This window comes from Lichenostomus cassidix, chromosome 3 (assembly GCF_008360975.1).
Source record: "Lichenostomus cassidix isolate B80296 chromosome 3, HeHo_3.0, whole genome shotgun sequence".
Classification (NCBI taxonomy): domain Eukaryota; kingdom Metazoa; phylum Chordata; class Aves; order Passeriformes; family Meliphagidae; genus Lichenostomus; species Lichenostomus cassidix.
Window position 1 is genome coordinate 84,005,542 of NC_139483.1, and position 14,555 is coordinate 84,020,096.

At 35.8% G+C, this 14,555-nt stretch overlaps 1 protein-coding gene across 8 annotated transcripts in view; it reads right to left on the reverse strand.

Annotated features, from left to right (window-relative positions):
• Positions 1 to 13,483, reverse strand: part of COL19A1 (collagen type XIX alpha 1 chain) — a 168,176-nt gene extending 154,693 nt beyond the window's left edge. For 7 of the 8 annotated variants that reach the window (XM_085056550.1, XM_085056551.1, XM_085056547.1 and 4 more), the window contains exons 1-2: positions 13,412 to 13,483; positions 12,806 to 12,905 (exon numbers count right to left, since the gene is read on the reverse strand). In XM_085056550.1, the coding sequence (XP_084912676.1) occupies positions 12,806 to 12,905; positions 13,412 to 13,469 (158 nt within the window). In that variant the 5' untranslated portion in view covers positions 13,470 to 13,483. Of the gene's footprint in view, positions 1 to 12,805; positions 12,912 to 13,411 lie in introns of those variants that run through there. The other variant, XM_085056553.1, reaches the window with a different exon arrangement.
• Positions 13,484 to 14,555: the final 1,072 nt, after the last annotated feature.

The following is a 14,555-nucleotide window of genomic DNA, read 5'->3' on the forward strand; positions in this document are numbered from 1 at the left end:
ACAAGCAACACATAAAAAAACCCAAACAAAATTTTCTCTTTGGAGATTAATGGCAGAATCCAGAGAAGTGTGTTGATCTGTCCTTTTCTTCAGTGGGTTTGTGATTGTCTTCAAAGATAAAGTGTTTGTTTAAAATTTAAAACTAAGACGTGCTTGAGACAATGGCAGAGATTTAAGTTCTCTTCAACTCATTCAAGAATTGTACCAAGCTTTTTGGTCTTTGAAGATTATGCAAAAATACCACTTTGCCGTCCTAAATATCCTAAAATCCAATTGTGGTGCTTTTTCATAAGCGGCAACCATCAAGAGAAGAGGATGAGAACTTAAATACTTGAAAAGTAACTTGGGGTATTTCTTTCAAAATCTAGCTATGTTTTCATTTTGAAATTTTTGGAGTTGTTTCATAACTCACGTGGTCCTTCTAGTTAGCTCCCAGAAATGGAACAAACACAACAGGTCCAGTTATTGGTCTGCTATGTGTCAGACTCTGAAGTAAATGAGATATTAAGTTCTTATGCTAAATATGATTATCTACAGTGGGTTGAAATTATTCAGCAGATCAAGAAAACCTCTGAAGACGTTAATGAAAAAGAATTTATGGTAACCTCTGACAGGCAACTGACAGAGAAAATTGCTCTGCACACATTTTTACATTCTTACTACTCTGCAGCAAGACCTATGGTACATTATTTATTTGTATATTTAAATGGTTGCTGTTGTCTGGAAAAGTAAAGAAAATACAGACTACAATAGGCAATTTGTCTGTTGGAGGCCATGGTCATTCAGTCTGAAGACAGAGAGAAAATGCACTTCATATTATGAAAAGGAGGGATGACATCAGTAATTACTTGGCTTATATATCCATATAATCTTCCCTATAGGAGTAAGAAATCTAAGCATCCATTTCTCCTCAGACATTTGTACAGACACCTAGAGACACTGACCGATTACCACAAACAGAATGGTCTCTTTAGTTTGGTACACAGGAGGGCAAGTCAGCTCCACTAGAGCTTCAAGCTGGGAGACTCACACCCTTCTACTTCTCACGCTGGGGTTTTGGAAGGCACCTTGTGTATTTCTGCATGACATCATGCTACCCAACCTAAAAACGTTGTTTCCAAAGAACACTCAATTTCTTCCTGTTTAGTCTCCCCTCATCCCCATCCCAAACTTTTGGTAGCTTTTTACAATGAATCAATGGAACAAGTACTAGTGAAGTGAACTGCTGATTACACTTGGAACAGGCTCTCCCTTTCCTTCCTGGGCTCATTCTGCCAAGTCCTAGACAACCCTGGCTGATGGTAAAGGGCAAACCATCTCACAGGCCAGCGTCCCTCTCATGAAAATGCTGAGTGCTCACAGTGAACCTAACAGCACGGCTGGTAGTGGAAAGGGATGCTTTTTTTCCTAACCTCAAATAATTGTCTGGATAACTAGCCTCATCCTCTTCAGCATACAGGACTGCCTATAAATAAACTCTTTCCTGGCTAAAGTTGCAAGGAGGCTGTGCTAAGAAGTGCTTCAGAAAAAAGGCACAGGCAAGACCAAAGGCACTACAGCCTACAACACTGTTATAAATGGATATATCTACCTGTCTTGGTTCCAGTTCATCTCCCCAAAAAAGAAGGTATAAATAGTGAAGATTGAGTTACCAACAGAAGAGATCTGAGTAAGAAGGAGGGCTAATGATACCAGATAGCAGGGTCAGACCTGAAAAAGTAGCTGTCAGCTGCAAGAATGAAGCTACGGAGAGAACATGCTTTTGCTTTAACATCCCCTGCACACAGCATGGCTAGTCTATGCGTATTTAAGCCTGGTGCTCTGCTTACAATTAGAAGGACAATTAGATAAATAATGTGCTCTTTTACAGTATATAAAAATTGTTAACTCACAGATTTTAAGTGAATGAATATGGAAAATAAAAGATCAAAAACCTTATTTGCATCACATCTTACCAGCTTTTTGACTTACCAGCATTTTCAGAAACTGGAAATTACTTTCCTTGAGTCTCAGGACTCAGACTCTCTAATTAATGCCCACTTAAAAAGATAAAGAAAAAAAAAAAAAGAGTATATACAGCTTAGGCTGCAACTCTCACAATTTCTGTAATAATGAGATTTTTTGTAAGTTCCAGATTAAATGGGGTTAAAAATAAATCCAGTTTAAAAATACCCACATTGCTATCTGCTGAGTCATAACTATATTTAACAGGATGGACCAAAGACCTGTGACTTGCTAACCCTGTTACTGTCAAACCCAGCTGGGAAAGGGCCAGGTATCCCATTTAAAGTGCTAGGAGAGAAACAAAAAACAAAGCTTATAAAGAGAGATGGGGTGTTTCATCTGGCTCAAGACACAAGTGTTGAGAGGACACCTCAAGCAGCAATATGGATAAGTCATTTTATTAATAAACATTTTATTTAGATTAATTCGAAGCTTCACATCACAAGAACACACCAAACCCAACTTGAAAGAATGCTGAATATGACTGTGAGTCCTTCTCAGACTGGGGAATTAAACTAGGTGTCTTATATCCAAACAAGGAAGCTTGATGCACTAGGAATTTACAAACTTTCCTCAAAACAGTGAAGGGTCCACAGGAAAAAAGCTTTGCATTAAACCAATGCATCAACTAATACAAATTGAGGTTAAATTTCCATGCAAAAATAACAGAACTGCAATGAACAATCATCATATTTTTCAACAGTAAGGCTGAGATTGAGATCTATATTGCTGATGAAAATTCTAAGAACATTGTGTTACCTAGCGCATATATCAGACTAGCTGACAAAATGCAGAAAAGTTGTAACAGTAAAGAAAATATCACTATCATCACCAATGTTTTGCATTAAATAAAATTGTAACATTTAAGTACGCAATGAGATGCAATATTCTGGAGGATTTTGGAAGGAAATACTTAGTTCCTTCATCATCCCATTAAAAAAAACCCTCAATTTTGATGAATTTGCTCTTGCCCTATAATTTACATGGTTGACAATAGAACTTACATACCTGATATCATGGGAAACTATATTTTTAACGAAGAAAACCTGTTAACAGTATAGTTTATTATACAATCATAGAAGCCCAGAATAGTTGAGGTTGGAAGGAACCTCTGGAGATCATCTGTTCCAACCCTGCTGCCCATGCAGGATGATGTAGAGCCAGCTGGGTAGGAGTACACATTTACTTGTGTATTGGACAAAAATCAATATAAGCTGTTTAATGAGATGACACTTAATTGTGATTAAAAAGTTAGGATGCTGTAAGAAATGTACTCTTTGGCATAACATGGATATGAGTAGTGCTAACTTATTTTCAAGGAGAAAAAAAGAAGTAAGGCTGTGTTATAATCCTTTGACCTTTCAAGAACTCTAATTGCTTAGTCAGTCATGACTTTCCCTTCCATGAAATCATATCAGCTATCTTGAATCACAAAGTGGTTTTTTAGTGCTCCTAACACTTGCATGACAAACCAGTCTTAAGCTTATGTAATTTCCTGGTAGCATAGCGTATCTGTCTCCACATACTAACAGTAATGCAATTATTTATCACTTTGTAAATTTAAAGAAAGTCCTGTGGAAAGGAAAATAGCCTATCAAAAAAAAAAAAGAAATAATTTCAAAGTGTATTCTCCTTTTCAAATTAACAGATATCTGATGGCATTTCCTTTTCAGACATTCAAGTCATCATATACAGCTTCATTACTAAAGTACTGCTAGAACTTACATTTTATATTGAGTCCTGTTGTAGTACATTTTCTTCTAGTACATCTGTCTGTATAATTATTATTAGTTACTGTCTTTATCAAATATTGTCCACATTTCATATTAGAATATAATGTCAAACATTTTAAATTCTCAGCAACTTAATCTCACAGGAGATATTAAAAAACCCCAAAAAACTACTGCAATAGAAGACTCAGCTCCCAAACCCCCGTGTTTCCAAATACCACTTCTACCTACAAAATGAGTGAGCATTATCTTACTGGTTCTGTACAAGCCACTGCTAGATGTCAATCCCGCGCAAGAGCAACAATTTAATGCTGCAATTGCACATGCTATACTTCAAAGTAAAGCGCATCCACCACAGAGGGTCCTTAGTGCAAGAATTGGACCTGGAAGGACACTTCTTCCCTGCAAGTCTTGGCAATCAGTACCCATTATTATATGTGCTCCTGGTGAATACTAATATATTTCTTGCTTAGTTTCACAGATTAATTTAAACTGGCAATCATCTAGCATTCAGAACTGCTCACCTAAGAGCCAGATCCAGTAACAGGAAAAAAAACGTGTGTGGAGTCATAGCACCTTAACATTGCTATTTGTGCTGTTACTTCTCAGGAGCGGTCCGAAGCAAACCCCACATTCCTCAACCAATGGATATTTTATGGGATATGCATGCAAATGTATTGGAGTAAATCAATACTGTTGACCACAGATTATGAGCATACACATTTCTTACCAAACTCTCACAGAATCACAGACTCACAGAATTGTTAAGGCTGGAAAAGACCTTTAAGATCAAGTCCAGCTTTGTACCACCACCATGTTCACAAGTGAACTGTGACAGATCTCAAGTGTCATATTCATATGTTTTTGAACACTTCTAGGGATGTTGACTTCCCCACATCCCTGGGCAGTCTGTTTCAATGCTTTACAGACCTTTCAGTGAAAAAAAATCCTAACGTTTAATCTAAGCAGAACTCTCTGCAGCATTATCAAAGAAAACTGAGTAAAAGAAGTAAATTGAAGTTTTTCAAGGACTTCAACATTAAAATTGTTAATACAGTTGTATCAATAATTGGTAGTCTAATCCCTAAAATAAAAGATACATGAATTCTCCTATAAAAATTAAAAGCATAGTGCCATATTAGGAGCCATCAACAAGTTATTCAAAGCCTAAATTGTCATGCCCAATCCCAGAGTATTTTTAGGACTTTTTTTAAAATAGAATTCTGAAATACTGCAACTAGTCACACTGACTAAATCCAAAAATAACATGATCTCTTGCATGTGGTTCTGTTAATATACCAATATCTGAACATCGTGCCTTGTTTCTACACATTACGGATTGTTTTTCAAGTTGAAGTTTATTAAATCATTCCAAGTTTTGAAATAGGTTAGTGGCATGACAAATATTCACTTTAGACAGGCAAGACTGCAAACAGAAAACTCTATACATTTGTGACTGAACTCAAATTGATACCAAGTGAAAATCCAAGAGCATGGACTGCACTGCCCATTCAAAATTAAAGAAGAGTTTTAAATTTTTTTTCAATTTATCTCCATAAATAAGAAAATACTTCATGGCATGATGATAAAAACAGCAAAGAGCTAACCACATAGAAATGCAAGAGGCCAGAAATCTTTCAGAACCAAATGAAAATAAATGAAAATCAGTGTAATGAAAAAAATACCAGGCAGTTCCACTGTTAGACAGACCATGAACTATTTTTAGATATAAAACCTAAAAACTCAGAGGCAAGGTGGGGGAAGGGTATGATATCTCTACTACATGTTTAAACAAAAAAAGCCCCATTATAAATACAGATATATCAGCACAAACATCTTTTTGTCGGTACAAGTTTAGTTAAGAGGAAAAATGCCTGATAGCATAGCTAAAGCAAACTAGATTTAAAAGCGTTAAATCACAAAAGCCAGAAAAAGAAAGATCTGATTTATTACAGGGTTGTTTGTTGTTTTGTTTTCTCTCCAGTCTGCTGATAAATGACTTTTGAAGCCTGTGGCACCATTACTTCAGCTAGAGAAATTATAAGCATTTTATAAAGACACTTGAATCTTCCCAGCTCAATCAGCAAAACTGATAAATGATCATTCAGTCTCTATATGCAACATAATGGGGCTACAGTCTATCCTCAGCTGCATGCATTATGCCCAGCAGATACCAGTGAATTCTGTGTGGTTGCATAGAGCATGGCTGTACATATCATAGCTATTCTGGTTTTCCAAGAAACTTCATCTGTACCGATTATGCAACTATATTTTTGTTCTAAGACTATCAAACACAAACCTTGTTAAAGACTTAGGTCTGCATCCTGTTTGTACTCATTTTTTACAGACTTTTGCTTCAAAAAAGATGGCCAAGATAAACCCAGAAAACATTGCAAAGATTTTAAAAATCAGCGTGTCTGGCAAGGAGTAAGAGGCGTGTAAACTTTTCTGAAAGTTCTTCACACTCTGGCATCACTAAAGGTTCCTTCAGCTAATGTACTGGTAAATTGAACAATGCTTGGTAGAATTTGCGTCCAGTTTTTTGAACAACGGCCACTGAGAAGCATCTAGGTAAATTTCTTCTGCCGAATCTAGAAATCTAATAACACGGTAACTTTGTCTAGCAATTGCAGTATCTATGCAAAGATATGTTTTAGATTTTGGTATCTTAAAAAAAGGAGAAAACTGAAAAAGAGTTTTGGCATCCATATCAGATGAAAATAGAAAGGAATTCCCTGCAGGAATATATAGTAAAAGTGAAATTGCAGATGCCGTTGTTTTAATCGGAACACTGGGATTGCTTTCCACAGGACAGGTTAAAACATTAAAAACTGAAGGTATAGTTTCAGGGTTTGTGTTAGCTAAAGGCACTGCTGCCAGGGCTGTGGGCAGCCTATCTTGCTCCTTCCCCGCTGGTGCTGCTGGAGATGACACAGCCACAGGGATCAGCTGCCAGCCTCGCTGACCAGAGAGGCTGATGCTGATGTGTAGGAAGTGAGATGAGGCTGAGAGCTACAGATGGACCCTGTGAAAGCAAGCTCCTAATTTTATTTTCTTCCAAATATTATTTTTGGCTGGACAGATTTGTTTACTGCCTGCCATGAGGCACACAGAGTTCCACACAAACACTGTTGGTCTCCTGCACACTCTTGTTGTAGACCAGTGCTCTTAAAGTACACATCTCTCAAAAGCCTCTTCTCTTTATTTGCAAGTGCTTTACAGCAAGAGCATCATCACTGGGAAGAAAAAGGAAAAGTAAGACTGTTTCATCCAACAGTGTTTTACCAATTCAACTGGTACAACACAGCCCCGCTAAGTGCTCCACTGTCAGGGGAACACATTACACATCAAAGAATTCCAATTTGTTACAGTCAGTGGCTTAATTCAAATAGATTTTCTAACTCTGTTCCCTCACAGAGTGCTTTCAATGTAAGTACTACACATTTTTAAATATACTCTTTCCCTCTGCCACCTGTCTTTACCTTTGCTTTCCCAATTCTTTCTGCATAGTAAATTACATGTTAAATTGTAGGATGATTCGAACTCAATATAGACAGTAAAATCCATTAATACCTGAATTTTGAATTTTATAGAAGTTTCAATATTTCTTGTAACTTGTCAGGTAGAAACAAGTCCAAAAATGCAGAAAGACATTCACATGTGATTATTCCTTAAAAGAAGCATTGGTATGTCATTTTATATGGTAAGAAGTCCCATTTTGCTCCTTAGTTGTGGAATTAAATAATTGGTATTTATGAGGCAGGTACAACACCAATTTGGTCTTTGAAAAATCATCGCTGTATTTTTCTTCTTTTTAATTTCTAACATGGAGTAACTTTTGAACTTTCAGGAAATAAACACAAAATACACTATTTCAGGAAAAAGAAAGATTGAGTCATTACAGCTTCTGATCCACAACTTAGAAAGACCTGAAGAAGCATCAGAATTTGTACTAAATCCAGGTTCCCACACTCAGGAAGCAAATTCCAAAGAAAAGGCCTTTTTCTTGAAAATACCCTGCAACCAAAATACCAGACATTTCAGTCTTAGCATTGTTGGCTCTAACTGCTCAAATGACCTCAAATAAACACATGATATAGTAAAGAAGAGGTGTTTTCTTACATAGCAAACTAATATTTCCACTGACCAAAGGCTAGCAGCGCTCTGTGTAAGCACAGATAAAAGCTGGTTTGTAACTACTGCCTCAAAATTGGGATAATACCTCATTGCCATTTTCATTCATGCTTTAAAAATCTTCAATGAATTTCTTTTGAAACTGGTGATTTTCACATCGATCTATTCTATATTATATTTAAGAAATATGTATAAAACCTCCTAAAATACATCTTAAGATATTTTTCAAGAATGTTAAAACTGACTCTGCTGCCCAAAACAAACGCCATGTGCAAAAAAATTAAAAAATCATGCCCATGAGGACCTTCAGGGAGAGCTGAAGTTTATGAAAGGAACTCAGTATTTTTTAGTTTGGTGAAGAGAGAGGTCTCAGAAAATACAGCCAGAGAACAGGCAGCAAAGTCAATGGTTGCAAAGCCACGTAAGGATAGGTGGCTTTCGGAAAGCAAATTGCTGGCTATGGAAAGGCTTCTAACGGTGAACACAGAAACCCCCTACCTTGATGCCAAGCTGTGCTCTAGGAAAATGGAATTCCCTCCATATTACTTTGCGATTAAAAAGGTTAGTGCTAAAAACAAACAGAAAACCCCACATAAATATTCTTTTATCATCGATTTCTGTTCTTAGCAGAAAGAATCCTCCCGCCTGAATTCACTGAGGCAAGAGGGAATAGTATTTCTTCCCCCACTAGACATCCCAAGGAGGTGAAACACTTTCTCTGAAATATGGCTCAAGCCACAACTCTTCTGGCAGCAGTGAGTAACATCATTGCTGGGAGAGCTCGTAGTCCAAATACAGTCAAAATCCAAGCTCTTTTGTAGTATCTTACAATGAAAGGGGAAGAATTCCTCAAGAGTCGTGAGAGTAATCCCAACTGCTGTAACTCAGATCATTTCACAGCCAGATATGATAATCTCCTCAGTAAATTAATATGGTTTGTCAAGCCAAACAAACTACAAAATAAGAAAGCTGTGACTTATTTAGATTGTTCCATGAAGATTTGCTAATCATGAATATCCATTTCAAAAACATTCTGCAACTCAGCCGAAATCAGCTTATTATCTCCTTTATTGGTGCTTTCAGAAGAGGGAAAAGTGCACTAGCAACCCAGAAAAGTGAGAATGAGGAACAACTGATGCCTGATGCATCTTTAGAGAAAGACAGTGAAATTAATTAATCACAGAGCTATTTACTCTAAGGTGACTGAAGAACAAAGATTAGCCTAAAAGGCCTTACGTCCAGAAGTATTGAATATTGCTGGCAGGTCTAAACAAATGCTATCAGCACAAACCCCTGTGGCTCCTTTGTCAGCAAGCTCTGTGCCATGCTGGAATGCACTACATAGGAATATATACTAAAGTCTGGAGAAAAAATGTGACTTTATAGTGTATTTGTTGAGATAAAACTAAAACATGATATAATTACTATCATTATATGTTTCTATGGTATGATTATGACTATATAATTAAACTGTCTGCCTAACACTATTTACTGTGAGTTTCTTTATGACTCAAAAGCTCAGTTACACTATTTTCCTCAGGAATAACTTCTGTTAAAGTCCACATAAGAGCTGCAGTGAGCAATTCACAGTTTTAATCAGGAAAATATTACTGGCATTACATTAATAATTAACAGTCATTTACATAAAGCGTAAGAAAAGCTATCCCTCTGCTATCACAAGACAAAATATGTACAGAACTCCACCACAGAAGGAGATAAAGACCTGTAGCTGATGTCCAACATAAATAAACGTAATCAATTTCCCAAGCCGACAGTGCATTGTAAATTATTTACAACATATAAATAGGTGAAACACTACTCCAGGTCCATTGAAAAAAACCAAATTGGCATCACAGAAGAAAAATGGCCCAGCATAGCTTTCTATTACCCACACTACAACTGAATGAATGAAATGCAAGAGGAGATGTGCCAAGTTACTTGATACTTGCTGGTCAGCTTAATCAGATACTCTCAATTTCCTGCAGGATGGATAACAAACACTGTTCTGCTGCTTACTGCACGCCACGTCTACTAAAATATTTTCTGAGGCAGAATGATCCTGAAAGCCATCTAATTACACAAGGGGCCTGGAACACCACAACCTGACATAATATAAGAGAAGTAGATTTAAATAAAAATAATTAATTAAAAGATACTGTTACCCATGTTGTATATCGGTAACTGATATGCTAAATTATAAGGTTATGATGACAGATACCCAAGTTTCTGACTATTCTCTATTGTATCCCTACCATGTCAAAATGCAAAACTTAACTTTACGCTCCTGACTGCCCTCTGCCCTTATTTTTAAAAACCGTCTTAGAAGTTCAGAAGAGTTTAAAAAATAATACACTTTAAACAAAATTTTGTAAAGATATTTGTCCTAAGTGTTATCGCAACATCAGAAAGCCATTTTATATTCCACAAACTGAAATAATTAAGAATAGAATTCACTTTTTTAATGACATGCATTTCTATGAAGAAAGGTTAATAAAGGGTAAGCATGATTATTGCCATGAAGAAGGAGGATTTAACAGAAATTCTACAATGCTTGAATGTTATTTTTAGTTAATATTAGTATGTTAGTTAATGTTAGTATGAAAATACTTTTAATACTTTTATTATTCAGGAAAATATATGTAAGAGGTACTACTTACTTCCACAGCAAGCTGACTGAGAATCTTATCTTGTACCTTATTAGCATCAACAACATGACACTAATTTTCTGCCTAACTATATTCATACATTAGCACTGATATGCATTTTATTAATAATCATTTCAGTTGCTTCATCCAGCTAAAGTATTCATCCATTAGATATGCATATTTTTAGGGGAAACGGGAAAGATTTTCTCCTTAGTTTTTCTTTCATAAGTATACACAGAAGAATATAAGAGAGAGGGAGAGGAATGTGAGAACCAAGAGACCATGAAAGCCCTTCCAGGCTTATCCTCAACTGGAATTTTTTAGCCCTTGCCCAAGTCACAGTGACAATGAAGAAAAACTAGCTATTTTTCTCTCCCTTCAAAAAGCTGATGAGATAAAATACAGGAAAAAAATAATTTAAAAAACCCATTGTGACTTTCTGAAGTATTTTCCTTGCAATTGCTAATAGTTAGGGTTTGGTAGGTCTCAGCTATCAGCCATGGTGTGAATTGCCCATTTTCAGTGCCCTCACAAATAAACGGTTTTCAAAAGAAGAAAAAACATAGACATAAGTATTCAGGCCTACTAAATAAAGGGGAAAAAAAAAAAAAGCTTTATGTATTTTTACCTCAACATCACCTCTCAAATCACTTCCAAAACCATTCATAAATCCTTAGAAATCAATACTTTGAATCAAGAATTTTACCTGAAAGTAATATGAATTTTAAATAATTCACCCTTTTGCAATTTCTAGCTCCTCTCTACTCCATTTTGCCACTGATTTTCTTACTCTTTCAAAATAAAGTCAGCTTACAAGATGCATTTCTTAGCACTACTTACTTAGCTTCTTATTTGTAAAGGAAAATTGCTCCACATTTTGTTACTGCCTTGATTTTCTACTCTTTTAAAGTCCCATGTTTCCCTCAAACCACCATACATGGGGGGAAAAAAGCATAAAAAGTAAAAAATTAATAATTTAATTTTTTTAAGAAAAATTTTCCTACTAAAAATCTCTCAAAATATTTTGAGTAAAGACCCTTATGGGTGGTACCTAATTTCTCCTATTCCTCTTCTAAAGACAATCTGGATAATACTGGAAAGGTCTTAATAAAAGAAGAGCACTCTTCGTGTCAAGTAATTTTATCTAGACATTTTTCCTTTGACAGATAATGTCCAAGGTATTTTAAAAAAGACAGTGATTAGTTTAACTTTGCAGAATTACACAAGCATAAACACTTAGCACTTACAATATCTAATACATCAGAAAACCTTGGAGAATCTAAATATTCTAAATGGCTAGATAAACTCTTTCTTTAACCATGCTCCTCTCACGGAGATCACTTTGTGTTGTGTCTCAGTGGTTTTAATTCTTCTCTTCTTCCTTTCCCCTGGTCTCAAGCTACTCACAGTCCCTCTCTGTTAAGCCCAGGATCCAAGCAAAGGCAAGTCCAAGGGCCAGGTGTATTTTTTACTAGGCAAACTGGAGCCAGACCTCTTGCAACAGAAAATACCTAACCTGAAGACATGGGAATACAGTTGCTTCCCTTGTCAACACAGGAACATGCTGTACAGAAACCACAGTCCCGTGACTCAGAGCACATCTCAACCAAGAAGCTCTGAGATGATCCTTTCCCTCCACTGAGCACAGGGAACTTGAAACTACATTCCTAACTGCTTCTTGACATTTCCTTTTCCCTGTACAAACTTAAGTCCAACTAATCCAATTGTGCCTTACTCTCTTTCACCGTCCTTTGGACTTTTTGTGCAGTCTCTGCCTTTCATCCCACCCTGTGCCAGAATAGGATATTGCCTGCTTTCTCCTCTACACTGAGCACCCACTATTCTGCTGCTACTCAAAGGCAAGTTGTGAATTCCTGGAAAATAAAAAAATAGCATTCAAGAAAATGGTTATACTCTCTCTCTTTTTAATCCTGCCAGCAGTAATGAAAAGGACAGACAACTTCAGTGAGGGGAGATTAGTATAATAGTTCCTGTCACAACAATTTGTTTCCTTTGTTTTGTATTTATGCATTAACAGTAGAATTTTCAGTATAAGAAGCATGATTTGAGAAAGTGCTATTCGCAATTAACTTACTACTTAGATACTCCTAGATTCCAGAAAAAAAGCACACCAAAATAAAAATTCTTTCGCACAAAAAAACTCAAAATGTCTGAAAACAGACATACTGCTTTCTGTGGCATCCTTTGGATATATGTTTAGTGATTCAGTTAATTGGTAGCATTAAGTCTGACATCTATCTTTTAAAGCTAAGAATGAGAGTAGTATCTTACCTTGTATCTCTGATGAGAGGTGCACTTCCCAGTTTAAAACAGATCTTTTCCCCTCCACAAGATGTTTGCCTTAAAGAAAAGCTTTCTGCCAGATCAAACCCTGTAAAATATGACACATTGCGATACAATTTAATGGAATTTGAAAACCATAAGTAAATAATGATTTTAGCACACTTCAATGCAAGCATATTAGCATTTCTAGAGTACAGACTGACAAGCAATTCTGAAAAGCAGACCTTGAAGTCAGAGAAACTTTGAATATTCATTTTATTAAAACTATTCATGCAAAATTCACTTGGCAGATGACTTTATAATCTGAAAAATACATTTGTTAGGTCCTTTTATCATCTGAACTGATAGGAATCCAGGATGATTGGAAAAAAAACTAATTGGAAATTAGTGTGGCTGCCGAACTTGAACCAATACTTTCCAGGAAAAAAAGGTTCCGATTTTAACCTCACCTTTCTAAGAGCAGCAACAGCTTTTGGTGCCTGGGGATGGCATTCTGTCCTATCCTTTCAATTTTAAAGCCAGCTTCAGTCATGCTATGTTTACACCAAGTACTAGCCAATTAATATAAACATCCATATTAGCTCAATCATTTACCTGCAACACCACGACTGTCTCTGTTGATTTGTTTGAGATGACGGGCAACTGTTTTCATTAAAGGACACACAGCACCTTCAAGAGAATACAGTTTAGTATCTATCATAAAATATTATAAACTATCAGGAGTTGAACAAACTATCATGATGGCGATGGCAATATCGACAGGAATGTTTCTTTTTGTTTCTGAAAAGCAGCAATCAACCAAATTACAAAATCTAAACAAGAGCAGATTTTATACTACACTTCCAATAATATAAGCAGATAGAATTTGTATCACATTTTAATTCAGCTGCCTTTGGTTAAAAGTTCCTATAAGCAATACAGCCAGAAGAAAACCATTAAATTTTTACCACGCTGTTTCCATTAACAACACTCTATAAAGCAGTAACATCAGTTCCAAGTTCTTCTTTTATTTCTGACTGTATTATTAGAAAATATTTTCCCCCATTAACAAATATAAAACAATATTGTATTTTGAAAAAAAAAGGTTGAAAATTAAGCATGGGAGTAAGTCTGAACCAAAGTAATTTTGTAAACAGACAAAGTTCTAAAATATGGAACATAGTAAACTGAAGTTAAATATAACTGAAAACCTTACATAAAACACTGTATTATTATATGCAATATCTTACTTGCATGAAGTCTTTTACACTCATCGTTAATGGATACAGAGGAATGCCCACTTTTAAGGAGCAAATACAGAGAATTGTCACTTTTGTGCAGGGGTCAGAAATAAGGCTTGCTATTTAACTGATTCTGGAAATTGCCCTGCTAAATCCTAATAAAACTAGCAAATGAAAGATGACAAGTAATGATATTTGGCCTGTAAGCTTATGAAGCACAGAGTTTTGTGAGCTGATACAATTAAAAAGATGTCCAAGGTGTATCTGAAGCCGTTGAACAGTGAAGGTCAAGTCACTTTCTGAAGCATTAGTTCAATGAAAAAAGTAAGGAATGTCCTACTACTAACCTGGAAATCATGTATATTTAAATATTTCTAAGAGCATCCAGACCAAACACTAGCATTCAAAATAGCTCTATTTGTAATCTTAAAGCATGTGAAATTTGTCATTAATTCTGTAGTTATATAGAAAGCATCCTTCAAAATTAATTCAAAGATAGAATTCTTCAAAACTCTTAA